The sequence below is a fragment of the Amblyraja radiata genome, chromosome 33, assembly GCF_010909765.2.
Source record: "Amblyraja radiata isolate CabotCenter1 chromosome 33, sAmbRad1.1.pri, whole genome shotgun sequence".
Lineage (NCBI taxonomy): Eukaryota > Metazoa > Chordata > Chondrichthyes > Rajiformes > Rajidae > Amblyraja > Amblyraja radiata.
Window position 1 is genome coordinate 27,913,844 of NC_045988.1, and position 15,318 is coordinate 27,929,161.

The following is a 15,318-nucleotide window of genomic DNA, read 5'->3' on the forward strand; positions in this document are numbered from 1 at the left end:
CACCTTGGGGCCCTGCCATGTAATCTAATTGTCCGACCGACTGTGACCTCCCATACTGCACACGTAAATGAAACAGAGTCACCTGCCGGTTCTGCGTGGATGGACAGACAGTACTTACTATCAACGACCAGGTTAGAGATCCTCAGGGACTTTGTGCCGCCAGATCTGGACTTGCCGGAGAAGGGGGACGCGGTTCGGATGGCTTCATCAAGCTCTGCTGCTCCCTCCGGCGGCACCCGGCACTCAAGCCAGTAATATGCGATCACCGAGCCTTCACTGTGGGAGAGGAGACGGGTCTCAGAGAGGAAGGACACAGGCAGATACACACGGCTACACACACGCGGCCCGGGACACGAGACGTGATCAACACACGTTCTCCGGCTGCTCCACACGCTAGACTCAGGGAGCCTGTTTACCAACGCCACAGCAGCTGGGAACCAGGGATCAGACATGAAGACAGGAACAACTCATGTGACCTCTAGTCACCTCTGTCACTCATCAGTCCACATGATCTACACTAGCCTCCACTCACTGGAGATGAGGGGACAAGAGCAGGGAGGTGGTGCTTTACAAAACACTGGCAGACATCAGGCAGAGTGGTGTGAGCAATGTGTTCACTGTAGTGGGATGAGACAGTGCTGGAGGCGGTGCAGAGATTCACCAGGATGTTGTCCGGGATGGAGGGTTTAGTTACAAGCGAATGGAAAGGCTGGGTCTGGCCTCTTCCTCTGCGTACAGGATTCTACACTGAGAGTCATGTTCGTAAGTGATAGGAGCAGAAATAGGCCATTCGGCCCATCAAGTCAACTCTGTCATTCAATCAAGGCTGATCTATCTCTCCCTCTGAACCCCATTCTCCTGCCTTCGCCCCACAACCTCTGACAGCCGGACTAATCTCCCCTGCAACACAGGACGTTAAAAGGGGAATGATTGAGAAATAAAACATTATGAGGGATATAAATGGCATAAACTACAGGAATCTTTCCCTCCTACAGGTCAATAAAATTAGATTTAGGGCAGATTTAAGGTAAAAGGGGAAGAGGATCAGAGGGCTGGGAGGGTTAATTCACCCATGAGTGGTGAGTGGGTGGAACAGACTGCCATAGGGAGTGGTGGGAGCGGAGTGTGTGGCTGTACGGAGTCACCCTGGCTGACACTGCCAGGAGAGGTTGGTGTTTAAACACTGAGGCTTTCTTCCCAGAAGGCCGTGATGCAAGATGGGGTTAGACAGCATCCTGTGGATCAGACAGCATCCTGACCCGTTGAGTTCCTCCAGCACTTTGTGTTTTGTTCAAGGTTGCTGCATCTGCAGTTTCTTGTCTCCACAGTACACAGGTGTGGCCTCACATGTACACTGGGAACAAAGCCTCTGTGTTTAAACACCAACCTCCTTGCAATAAATCACAAAACGCTGTTCGCTTTCTCACCCATTCACCCGTGAACGGTCAGTGATTCATCACCAAAGCTGGTCCTTCCCTCTCCACTCATTTGCATTCTCTCTCCATTACCATAATAATTCACCTTTGGGTTTTTCTTAATAAAGTGCAAGACCTCAGACTTCCTCACAACCTGCCTTGTTATTGCCGAGTCACTCTCTGTATCTACATCCCATTGCAGGTGTACAATATACTCACAGCAACATGGCCTCGTCAACATAAGCAATGAAACATTTACGGAACGACAAGGACACACTTCAGCAGACAGTGATGAATCTTTGTGTCTCTCTACCACACAGGGCTGTGGAGACTCGTATGAATTCATTCAAAACAAGATTGAAGGGATTCTAACAGAGGTCTGGATGAAGTGGATGTGGAGAGGATGTTTCCAGAAGTTGGCGAGTCTAAGAGCAGAGGCCGTAGCATCAGAATGAAAGGATGTGCCTTTAGAAAGGAGATGCGGAGGAATTTCTTTAGTTGGTGGGTGGTGAATCTGTGGAATTCATTGCCACAGACGGCTATGGAGGCCGTCAATGGGGTGTTTTTAAGGAGGAGATTGATGATCAGTATGGGTGTCAGGGGTTATGGGGAGAAGGCAGGAGAATGGAGTTGAGAGGGAAAGGTAGATTAGCCATGATTGAATGGCAGAGTAGACTTGATGGGCTGAATGGCCTAATCCTGGTCCAAGAACGTTAGAACTAATGAGGGATGGAGGGATATAGGGATAACGGTGGAAAATGGAACCCAATCACAATCTTGTTGAAGGCTGGACATGTTGAGAGGATCACAGAGCCTGGTCCCACTCCTAGTCCTGGAGCTGGAGAGATTGATCTGTGGACAGTCACAGGCCTCGTGGTACAGCCCGAGCGTTATAGGGCTTGAGAGTTCTCCAGCTTATCGCATGGCGCAGGCCAGAGACTAGGGTGCAGTGATGGAGCACAGCCCTGGGACAGGCGTGTGATGAGGGTTCACAGCAGGAGTCGCTGCCGATCCTGGAGACAGTGTCAGGGTGTGAGAGGGTCATTAGTGTATTGAAGACCTGAAACATCACCTGCCCATGTTCTCCAGAGATGCAGAGATGCAGCTTGACCCACTGAGGGGGAGAGAGAGAGAGAGAGAGAGAGAGAGAGAGAGAGAGAGAGAGAGACATGAAGAGCCAGCAAGATGACAGGAGCAGCAGCTGGGATGGCACCATTGGTTGAGCGGGCAGCCGGTGTCCAAAACCACGGCACCAATCTCCCCAGCACCAGTCCTCACCGCATGGACCACAGCCCAAATCAATGTCCCCACCCACAGCTGTCACCGTGAGAATCAGCAAGGAAGGACCTCGCCCCAAACCACTAATCACCACCCTGGGGTCACAAGATATCTGAAAATCCACCCTCCGCACCCCTCCCAACCGCGTCACTTCCCATTCCTCCTCAACCCCTCCCCAACCCATCACACACCTCCCCATCCCCCACCCCACACTATCACCCCACTGCCCACCCCCTCCTGTGTGGATCAGGGACCTACCTGAATGCAGTAACAGTGGATCGGACATAATGCGGTGCCACCGAGTCCATCCCCATGTAAGTTTCCAGAAGCTGTCAGATTAAAGAGGAAATGATCACATAACAATGGCCACACAACCTGTCCCTACACATTCTCACCTTACGGTGTGTGTGTGTTTACGTCACGAGTGCCTGCGCTGTGGGGCGCAGACTTGCACATGATGCCCCAGGTGTGGAGCACCACTGACCCTCCTTCCAGTCTGTGTCTCAGCTGCTGAGAGGAGGGGTGGAGGGGAGAGGTGTGGGCTGGTCAGGGCGATATACAAACCTGCAGAGAAAGTACAGGAGGACAGTGCACTGTTGCAACGTGCAAACTAAAATAAAGTGCGCAAGGCATTGGCACCAATGAAGGAATGAAGTCAATCACCAGACGGGATGTGTCGCAAGGGCTGGTGCTGAGCACAACGCTCCTGGTAACTTATATTAACAATTTGGATGTGAATGTAGATAGCATGTTGAATAGGCTTGTGGGTGACACAACAATCAGCTGTATAGTGGACAGTGAAGGTTATGTAAGGTTGCAATGAGACCTTGATCACAGGGCAAATGGGCTGAAGTATGGCAGATTGAAGTTATTAATATTATAAAATATTATAAACAATTAAAGTTCCAGTTGACGGCGTGACTCACGTTGCAGCGGCCCCTGCAGCCTGTCTGTCTTTTTTTATTTTTCTGTCAAGTTAGATGTAGTTGTTGTGTTCTTTTATACAGTTTTTGGCTGTGTATATGTGGGGGGGGCGGGGAGGAAACTTTTAAAATCTCTTCCCTTCACGGGAGAGCCGACCTTTTCCCTATTGGATCTACGTTGTCGTTGGGGCCTAGCACCGTGGAGCCGGCGGCCTCCAACCGGAACGACCTGGGGGCTCCAGTCGCGGAGCCTGCGGACTCACCATCCGCAGGAGGCCGGCCTTGGAGCGTGGGGAGCTGTGGTGGCTCGTTTCTGCAGCCCGACTCCGGAGCTCGGAGGCTCCAGCTGCAGGCCGGTGGACTGTGATATCAGGAGCTCGCGGGATCCGGGTGGGAGACCGCTTTTCGGAGCTCCAGCAACGCAACTTCTCCAGCCCGTGTCGCGGGGTTGGAATAACCCAGAGCGGGGCCGTACATCGCCCAGGGCGGCTGCAATGGCCGCGGGACATTCCAACGCCCGCCGGGGGCTCCAACTTTGAGACATTTAGACCTGGAGCGGGGTCGTACATCGCCCGGCGCAGCCTTAATGGCCGTGGGACTTACCATCGCCCGCCTGGGGCTTCAACATCGGGAGAAAAATGGTGCAGGGGAGAGAAAAGACTTTACCTTCCATCACAGTGAGGAGGAGATTCACTGTGATGGATGTTTGTGTGAATTGAATTGTTTGTGTGTCTTGTGTTTTGTTTGTATGGTTGTGGAAACGGAGTTTCGTTTGAGCTTCACTGAGGTTCAAATGACATGGAATAAATATTGTATTGTATTGTAACACAACAAACTCCAGATGCTGTAATCATGAGCAAAACAAAGACTGGAAGAACTCAGCGGGTCAGGCAGCAGCTGTGGAGGGAATGGACAGACAATGTTTGGGTTGGGACCCTTCTTCAGACTGATGGAGAAGGGGTCGGGGGAAGCTGGAAAAGAGATAGGGTTGGGGCACAGCTTTGCAAGTAATCGATCAGGGGAAATTAATTAGTTGATGGGTGGAGTAAGTGACAATGGCTAAAAGTGAAAAGGAGACAAAAGATCGTCAGATTCAGAGAGTGGAGATGAAATGTAAAGCCAGAGGGAGGGAGGGATATAACACGCACATACTATATGGGGAAAGGGAAAGAAGGGAGATATAGGACTTGGGGAGGGGGAGAAGAGCATATGGACAAGGGGAAAGTAAGGTGTGTTTAAACCAGGGTGGGGTTGTAATACTTTAAAATGGAGAATTCAATGTTCATAACATTGGGTAATAGACAATAGACAACAGGTACAGGAGTAGGCCTTTTGGCCTACATTCAATGTGATCATGGCTGATCATCCACAATCAGTACCCTGTTCCTGCCTTCTCCCCATATACCATGACTCCGCTATCTTCAAGAGCCCTATCCAACTCTCTCTTGAAAGCCTCCAGAGAATTGGCCTCCACTGTCTTCTGAGGCAAAGAATTCCACCGATTCACAACTCTGTGTGAAAAGGTTTTTCCTCATCTCCGTTCAAAATGACTTACCCCTTATTCTTAAACTGTAGCCCCTTGGTTCTGGACTCCCCCAACAACGGGAACATGTTTCCTATCTCTAGCGTGTCCAATCTCTTAATAAACTTATATGTTTCAATAAGATCCCTCTCTCCTCTCAATTCAAGAGGAATACAAGCCAGCGCTCAATTTATCAACACAGACAGTCCGCCACCCGGGGAATTAAACCTTGTGAACTATGCTGCTCCCTCAATACAGAAGCATTCCTCAAATTTGGAGACCAAAATACACACAATACTCCAGGTGTGTCTCACTAGGGCCTATACAATACAGACGGACCTCTTTGCGCCGCCATAAGCTGCTGCAACCCCATAGTTTTCCAGCTTTTTTGCTTACTTTCAGTGACTGATTAACAAGGACCCCCAGATCCCGTTGTACTTCCCCTTTTCCCAATTTAACACCATTTAGATAATAATCTGCCTTCTTGTTTTTGCCACCAAAGTGGATAACCTCACATTTATCCACATTAAACTGCATCTGCCATGCATCTGCCCATTCACCCATCCTGTCCAAGTCACCCTGCATCCTCATAGCATCCTCCTCACAGTTCACACTGCCACCCAGCTTTGTGACATCTGCAAATTTGCTAAATGTTACGTTTAAACCCTTCATCTAAATCATTGATGTATATTGTAAATAGCTGCATTCCCAGCACCAAACCTTGCAGTACCCAACTAGTCACTGCCTGCCATTCTGAAAGGGACCAGTTAATCCCGACTCTTTGTTTCCTGTCTGCCAACCAATTCTCTATCCTTGTCAGCACTCTACCCCCAATACCATGTGCCCTAATTTTGCCCACTAATTTCCTATGTGGGACCTTATCAAATGCTTTCTAAAAGTCCAGGTACACTACATCCATTGGCTCTCCCTTGTCCATTTTCCAAGTTACATCCTCAAAATATTCCAGAAGATTAGTCAAGCATGATTCCCCCTTCATAAATCCATGCTGACTCGGACCGATCCTGCTACTGGTATCCAAATGTGCCGCTATTTCATCTTTTATAATTGACTCCAGCATCTTCCCCACCACCGATGTCAGGCTAACTGGTCTATAATTCCCTGTTTAATTTCACCCGCCTTTCTTAAAAAGTGGGATAACATTAGCTACCCTCCAATCCAAAGGAACTGATCCTGAATCTTTAGAACATTGGAAAATGATCATCAATGCGTCCACGATTTCTAGAGCCACTTCCTTAAGTACCCTGGGATGCAGACCATCAGGCCTTGGGGATTTATCAGCCTTCAGTCCCATCAGTCTACCCAACACCATTTCCTGCCTAATATGAATTTCCTTCAGTTCCTCCGTCACCCCAGATCCTCTGGCCACTAGTACATCAGGAAGATTGTTTGTGCCCTCCTTAGTGAAGACGGATCCAAAGTACCTGTTCAACTCATCTGCCATTTCCTTGTTCCCCATAATAAATTCACCTGTTTCAGTCTTCAAGGGTCCAACTTTGATCTTAACTAATTTTTTCCTCTTCAAATACCAAAATAAACTTTTACTATCCTCCTTTATATTCTTGGCTAGCTTACCTTCGTACCTCATCTTTTCTCCCCGTATTGTCTTTTTAGTTATCTTCTGTTGCTCTTTAAAAGTTACCCAATCCTCTGGCTTCCTGCTCATACTCTTTTATTTTATACTGTCCCTGACTTCCCTTGTCAGTCACGATCGCCCCCTACTCCCTTTGGAATCTTTCTTCCTCTTTGGAATGAACTGATCCTGCACCTTCTGTATTATTCCCAGAAGTACCTGCCATTGTCATCTCTGCTAGGGTATCTTTCCACTCAACTTTGGCCAGCCCCTCCTTCAGGGCTCCATAGTGTCCTTTGTTCAACTGTAATCCTCCGATTTACTGACACCTCCGATTTACTCTTCTCCCTCTCAAATTGTAGATTAAACCATATCATATTATGGTCACTACCTTGTAATGCAGGGGTGGGCAACCTTGTTCTGCATAGGGTCCAGGATGCAGGTCTGTGAGCAGATGGCTGGCCACATCTATCACGTGTACACATGGATCCCGCCTCCATCCCGCCCCGGATGTCAGGCATCAAATCATGTGTTCACATAAATCCCGCCCCTTCGAGGAAGCACCCGGAGCACTGGCCCCTAGTAACGGGCGCTCACCAACATGGCGCCCCTAGTAACGGGCGCTCACCAACATGGCGCCCCTAGTAACGGGTGCTCACCAACATGGCGTCCCTCGTATGATTTCATGCTACAGGCCGCATTCGGCCCAGGGGCAGTAAGTTGCCGACCCCTATCCTAATGGCACCTTTACCTCGAGTTCCTTATCAAATCTGGTTCATTACACCACACTAAATCCAAAATTGCCTTCTCCCTGGTCGGCTCCAGTACAAGTTGCTCTAAGAATCCATCATGGAGGCACTCCACAAACTCCCTTTCTTGGAGTCCAGTACCAACCTGATTTTCCCAGTTTACCTGCATGTTGAAATCTCCCATAATAACCGTAGCATTACCTTTGCTACATGCCAATTTTAACTCTTGATTCAACTTGCACCCTATATCCAGGCTACTGTTTGGGGGCCTGTAGATAAGTCACATTGGGGTCTTTTTACCCTTACAATTCCTCAGTTCTATCCATACTGACTCCACATCTCCCGATTCTATGTCACCCCTTGCAAGGGACTGAATTTCATTCCTCACCAACAGAGCTAACTCTGCCGACCTGTCTTTTCGATCGGACGTAAACCCTTGAATATTCAGTTCCCAGCCCTGGCCCTCTTGCAGCCATGTTGCGGCTAGGTTCAGCTCCAACTCAATAATTAAGTTTGCTGATGACACTGTGGTGGTGGGCCTGATCTCAGACAATGACGAGAAGGCCTACCGGGAGGAGGTGGTTGATCTAGCACTCTGGTGCCAGGATAACAGCCTCCTCTTGAACATCAAAAAAACGAAGGAGCTGATCGTGGACTTTAGGAGGGCACATCATCCGAGGACATACACTCCATTGAGGATAAATGGGGATCCTGTGGATAGGGTGAACTGTTTTAAATATCTGGGAGTCCACATCTCCGAGGATATGACATGGGCATCACACGCCTCAGCACTCGTGAGTAAGGCAAGGCAGCACCTTTACCACCTCAGGCAATTGAGGAAATTCAGAGTGTCTCCGAGGATCCTCCAGTGCTTCTACGCAGCGGTGGTGGAAAGCATCTTGTCCGGGAACATTACCATCTGGTTTGGGAATTGCTCTGCCAAGGCCAAGAAAGCTCTGCAGAGAGTAGTGCGTTCGGCCGAACGCAGTATGGGAACTTCACTCGCCCCCCTGCGGGAACTATACATCAGGAGGTGCAACTCCAGAGTCAACAATATCATGAGAGACCCCTTCCACCCCTGCAATGGACTGTTCCAGCTGCTACGGTCAGGCAAACGCCTCAGTTGCCATACGGTGAGAACGGAGAGGTTGAGAAGGAGTTTCTTCCCAGAGGCCATTCGGACTGTAAACGCCTATCTCACCAGGGACTAACTCTACTGAACGTTTTCCCTTCCATTATTTATTATGTAAAATAATATGTGTGTTATGATTGTGTTTATAGTTTGTTTGGTTGTTTGTCTTTTGCACAAAAGTCCGCGAGCATTGCCACTTTCATTTCACTGCACATCTCGTATGTGTATGTGACAAATAAACTTGACTTGACTTGACTTGATGTCTCTGTAATTCTCACAACATCATACTTGCCAATTTCTAACTGAGCCTCTAGCTCCTCCACTTTACTTTGCGCATTCATATACAACACTTTGACTTTGGTATTCACCTCCCCTCTCACACCGCTCACAATTGGCCCTGACCTTACTCTCTTATCCCTTCTAGAACTTTCCTTCCCATTAATTCGGAAGTCTTTTGTAACCTTTCCTGCACTCACTTATCCTTTAACTCCATCTTTATACTCTGAATTTGTCAATCCCTCCCCCCCCCCCCCCTATTTAGTTTAAACCCACACGTGTAGCTCTAGCAAACCTGCCTGCCAGAACGTCGGTCCCCCTCCAGTTAAGGTGTAACCCGTCTCTTTTGTACAGGTCACCCCTATCCCAGAAGAGATCCCAGTGGTCTATAAAGCTAAATCCTTGCTCCCTGCACCAGCCCCCTCAGCAACACATTCAGATCCCCTATCTCCCTGTTCCTGCCCTCACTAGCACGAGGTACTGGAAGCAATCCAGAGATAATCACCCGTTTAGTGTATCTCTTCTGTATTTATTCCTTCTCTTTCCTATCTGTCAACTAACACTCTATGCCTGTATGTTACTCCCAATCCCAGGTATTTACATTTTGCACACTACCGTGTATGCGGGACTTTATTACTGATCTTCTGAAGTCCACATTCATCACTTTCATTGGTCCTACCTTGTTGAGTCTAACACTTACATCCCAGGTAGACAAAAATGCTGGAGAATCTCAGCGGGTGAGGCAGCATCTATGGAACAAAGGAAATAGGCGACGTTTCGGGTCGAGACCCTTCTTCAGACTGATGTGGGGGTGGGTGGGCGGGAAGAAGAAAAGAAGAGATGGAGACAGTGGGCTGTGGGAGAGCTGGGAAGGGGAGGGGAAAGAAGGAGAATGCAGGGACTACCTGAAATTAGAGGTCAATGTTCATACCGCTGGGGTGTAAACTACCCAAGCAAAATATGAGGTGCTGCTCCTCCAATTTATGGTGGGCCTCACTCTGGCCATGGAGGAGGCCCAGGACAGAAAGGTCAGATTCGGAATGGGAGGGGGAGTTGCCACCAGGAAATCAGGTTGGTTATTGCAAACCGAGTGGAGGTGTTGGGCGAAGCGATCGCCAAGCCTACGCTTGGTCTCACCGATGTACAGCAGCTGACACCTAGAACAACGGATGCAACAGATTGGAGGAGGTGCAGGTGAACCTCTGCTGCACCTGGAAAGACTGCTTGGGTCCTTGGATGGAGTCAAGGGGGGAGGTAAAGCGACAAGTGTAGCATTTCCTGCGTTGCAAGAGAAAGTGCCAGGAGAGGGGGTGGTTTGGGTGGGAAGGGACGAATTGACCAGGGGGTTACGGAGCGTTGATTTGTCGAGTGTTAAGTGTGTTTAATCCCATTGACATTTTAAGATTATTTTAAGAAGCGGTGTAGTCTGTCGCCAACTCAAGAGACTGCAGTTGGGATTAGTTTGAATGAGAACATTTATAACAATACCAATAATGATGGTAAATTTCAAAACTGGGAAACGATAGAAAACAAAGATGACGACAAAAATCAGTAAAGGACAAAATAGATCAAAATAGCTAGGAATATATAAACAAATTGCAAACCTTCTGGAGATTGCAAGAAGAGGTTTTCAATACTAAACCGCCCCTTTGAAACTGAGGCAGAGTCTCAATAAAATGAGCTAGACACAGAGTGCGGAGTAACCCGGTCAGGCAGCATCTGTGGAGGCACTGGACTGGAGACGTTTCAGGCTGGGACTGACCTGAAACATTGTCTGTCCATTCCCTCCACAATGGATGTGGCCTGTGCCACTGCATTACTCCAGCACTTTGCCTTTGGTCAGGATTAAGACTCTAGCAATTCCTTGTGTAACAATAATGAGGACAGGTACGTCCTACATTCCCTTGGCAATATTGTTCCCTTGGGAATAAAGACCATACTTCACACTATACCAGGGAGCTGTGCTCTGTATTGAATCTGCAACACACCTGCCCTACAGGTATCGCTTCAGCAAACACTCACCATTTCCTCCACCGTAGCTGCCAGCTGCTTAAACGCCTCCGAATCGAAATCCTCCAGATCCTCGGTGAACTGCTTGTTGGTGATGGTGAGGTAACCATTGTACATCTTCTTGATGGTATTATCCGGTCGAACTGATGGAGGTGGGAAGGTGGGAGTCAGCAAATGGGAACTATTCTCATTGGAGATTTCTGCACCTACAAACTTCCACCTACAATACTACCAAAGCCATCCCTGCATTCACACGGCCATCTGGATATTAATCTCTGCCCTGGATCACTGTGCTCTGAATGGAGGCACTCTGCAGTCTGGATGTGGAACTGTGGATACTCAGCCCAGTGTGTAATTGCATCGTGCTCAAGATTATTCCCATTCAGCTTTGGGGCCAACAATCAGATGGAACACACAAAATAAACAACTAAAGGCCCAGGAAGACGCAAGGAGAAACTGCTCTGAGTAGACAAAGGTTAGTCTCAAACATTTTGCCTTGAGGTGCTGTGGATAGAGGACCAGACTCTACATCTATAACACCTGGGAAACAGTGCCAATGATGGGTGACTCTGGACACTGTCTCAGTGTTCCACTGCGCTACACTTGTATTGTATCTGAGACACTTATCTAAGATGTATCTAACTGCTTATGTGTAGTGATACTTGTACTGAACTGTATACAAAAATGAATTCCTCTACAAATAAAGTACCATTGAAATATAGCGAGATAAACCTTTAAAACAGAGAATCTCTGTACTTAGTTTAGAGAGACACCATTGAAACAACTCCATTAGCCCACACTAACCATTCACCCGTTCATACTAGCCCACACTAACCATTCACCCGTTCATACTAGTTCTATGTTATCTCACTTTCTCATCCACTCCCTACACACTAGGGGCAATTTGTAGAGGTCTACAAACCATCATATCCCTGGGATGAATTCCCGGGTTGTGAAGTAGGGCAATGGGAAGATTGTTCTACAGAAAAAGCACAGCCTTCATGGGCTGAATGGTCTTCATAGATGTAACAATGCCATGCACGTACTAGCCCTGACTCCGTGAGATACTTTGAATATTTATGTCTTCTGCACACATTGTGCGCTGTGTATTTTAAGCACAGCTGATAAGCACCCTGTATTTGAGATATTTAATGCTTAGGTGGGTGAATTATGCTCAAAACACTTTGAGTTTTTGAATTCTCCTGGTGCATCTTGGTCACCCAGGCAATAGCGGCCTCAGTGGGACAGCTTGTGTTCCCAGCTGGTGATGATCCTCCCTCTTCACCCACTGCCGTGATCTTATACTCACAATGAAAATGCCAAACCAGCAGCCCAATCATCAGGGACAGTAATGCCGCTCCAAGTATGAACCCCACCAGTAAAGCTGTCTCCTTCGGGCTGCGTTTCTCCAGCTTCTTCTGGTCACTTGCCGGAAGAAACTCCATCTCCTCAGGAATGCCATTTATTTCCTGCAGAAAGCCAGAAGATGCTGATATCATTGTTTTACCCCCAATCAAACCCCCAATGCCTTCCACTGCATCAATGTGGAGTTACCGCCACCGAGACTAACATGGGATTAACGAGGCAGAGACAGCATGAAGACAAGTGTCCATGGAGGCCCAATGGTGGGAAGTGGTTGGTTTGGAGCAAGGCAGAAAAAGTTGCAAGATTAATAAACTTGCAGAATGAGACTCTAATTAAAGATATTATATTGTCAATAAATACATTTGGTAGATCTTAATGAAAAGAATAAGAAAATTATGTTGTCGAGTTGGAAAGAGTACTGAAAACATTTATATGGATGTTGCCAAGACGCGAGGGTCAGAGCTACAGGGAGAGGTTGAGCAGGCTGTGACTCTGCCTTGGAGCACAGGAGGATGAGGGATGATCTTATAGAGGTGTATTAAATCATGAGAGCAATAGATCGGGTAGATGCACAGAATGTCTTGTCCAGAGTAGGGGAATCGAGGACCAGAGGGCATAGATTTAAGGTGAAGATTAAAGGATTTAATAGGAACGTGAGGGGTATATTTTTCACACAAAGGGTGGTGGGTATCTGGAACGAGGTGCCAGAGGAGGCAGGTACTATCGCAATGTTTAAGAAACAAATAGACAGGTACATGGAAATGACTGGTTAAGAGAGATATGGGCCAAACATGGGAAGTTGAGACTAATGTAAATGGGACATGTTGGTCAGTGTGGGCAAGTTGGACCGAAGGGCCTGTTTCCAGGCTGAAAGACTCTATAACTATGTCTTGCTAAGAAAGTGGGATCTAAAGGAACGAAGGGATCTGGGAATACTGAGATAAATCTCAAACACATCAGAGATTAATAAGGTTGTACAAAACCCGAGAGTACTCTGGCTAGCCTCTGTAGAAAATAATTAAAACCAGAAATTATGGAAAGATTCTCTTGATCTTTGGAGAGTTCATGCTCACCGCACCATTACTGACAAGTCAGGTGATGGCTGTGATTCAGATAGGGCAGGCTTGTAACGTGCAGAAACAGCTTAGAGATACAGCACGGAAACAGGCCCTTTGGCCCACCGACCAGCAATCCCCGCACATTAACACCATCCTACACACACAAGTGACATTTTACATTTATACCAAGCCAATTAACCTACAAACCTGCACGTCTTTGGAGTGTGGGAGGAAACCAAAGATCTCGGAGAAAACCCACGCAGTCACGGGAAGAACACATAAACTCCATACAGACAGCAGCCACAGTCGGGATTGAACCCGGGTCTCTGGCGCTGCAAGCGCTGTGAGGCAGCAACTCGACTGTTGCGCCACCGTGGTTGGTTTATTATTGTCACGGGTACAGAGATACAGCAAAGTACTGTTCTGTATATTATCCAGTTAAATCTGGAGCACATCTGCAGCACACCAGGGAACGCACAAGCAAAATAATATTAGAGCTGCAGAGGAAGTGCAGATTTTGTTTTAAGTGGAAAGGCCACAACAAGGTAGACTGGAAGATCTGGAATTCCTCCTTCCCATATAGGAGATCTGTTCTTAGTCTGACAACAGTGGGGAAAAAGTTATCACTGGAACTGGTGGCACATGCTTACAGGCTGTTGCATCTTCTGGCGATGGAGAGTGGAATCGAGAGTGATCGGGAGAGTGAGCAATCCTTGATTATGCTGGCTGTTCTCCCGAGACAGTGTGATGACTCAATCTGGCAATGGAGGAGGCCCAGGACACATTGTTCCGTAAAGGAACTCCCCAGATGCTGCCTGACCGACTGAGTTCCTCCAGCTCCTTGTTTATCACTCAAGCTTGCAACAGCTGCAGTCTCATGTGTCTCCACCTGAAATGTTGCTTCTTCAATGAACTACGGTAAATTGGTCGAGCAACTCTCCTAGTTCCTGCCTCCCTCCATTTTTGGAGAAAGGAGTTACATTTGCTATTTTCAAATTTATGTGGAGCCATTTTGACGAGGTAAACCAACACATCCCCAATCTCACTATGAATTCTAAAACTCTGGTTTGAATTTCATCAAGACCCAGAGAGTGTCAGCCTGAAACTCCAACAATTAGCTCCATACCCCAGTCCTAGTGAGTCCAATCCCCCCCCCCCCAACGCACCCCAGTACCTCTGTCCCTTCCCATTTCTAATTTCCAGAATGTTCTGGAGCATCTACAGTGAGGTCCAAGGCAAAATACCTGCTCAAATCAACTGATATCTCCTTATATTCTGGTATTAATTGTTTTCTAAAGGAACAACTTGGATAACCTTGATTTTTCAACATCTCCAGAAATCTCACTATGTCCCTGTGTATGAAGGAACTGCAGATGCTGGATTAAACCAAAGATAGACACAAAAAGCTGAAGTAACTTAGCAGGACAGGCAGCATCTCTGGAAAAAAGGAATGGGAGTCTCTTGCTCTATGGGACTGAGCTAGCAGGTTGAGCTAGTGAGTCTGAAGAAGGGTTTTAACCTGAAACGTCACCTATTCCTTTTCCCCAGAGATGCTGTCTGACCTGCTGAGTTACTCCAGCTTTTTGTGCCTACCTTCTCTCCATGTCCCTGCTTAGCTTATTGCATGCCACAATTTGACCAGCCTCTCTCCTGTGTGTGATCACCCAGACCAACACCAACTCTCACCTGATGATCCAACAAAGTGCTGAGGCTGGAAACACTCATGACAGACACAAAATGCTGGAGAAAAGGAATAGGCAATGTTTTGGGTGGAGACCCTTCTTCAGACAAGATTATTCTTCAAACAGGCTGCATCTGTGGGAAGAGAAACTGAGCGAATGTTTCCAGTTAGAGAGGTTTCAATGGAACAGCAGGGCAGGTCTGCAGAAGTTCTGATGCATGCTCCTTGGCTCTGTTTAACATTGGCTCTCCACATCTGGTAAAAGGTATAGAATAGGTACACCTGCAGATTCAGCGACAGTTTCTTCACATCTGTTAT

At 47.6% G+C, this 15,318-nt stretch overlaps 1 protein-coding gene across 1 annotated transcript in view; it reads right to left on the bottom strand.

Moving 5' to 3' along the window:
- Nucleotides 1-15,318, bottom strand: part of LOC116991217 (suppressor of tumorigenicity 14 protein homolog) — a 77,681-nt gene that overhangs the window by 11,601 nt on the left and 50,762 nt on the right. Inside the window, exons 2-5 of the mRNA XM_033049655.1 lie at nucleotides 12,206-12,365; nucleotides 10,909-11,039; nucleotides 2,952-3,022; nucleotides 119-276 (exon numbers count right to left, since the gene is read on the bottom strand). Of these exons, the coding sequence (XP_032905546.1) occupies nucleotides 119-276; nucleotides 2,952-3,022; nucleotides 10,909-11,039; nucleotides 12,206-12,365 (520 nt within the window). The remainder of the gene's footprint in view (nucleotides 1-118; nucleotides 277-2,951; nucleotides 3,023-10,908; nucleotides 11,040-12,205; nucleotides 12,366-15,318) is intronic.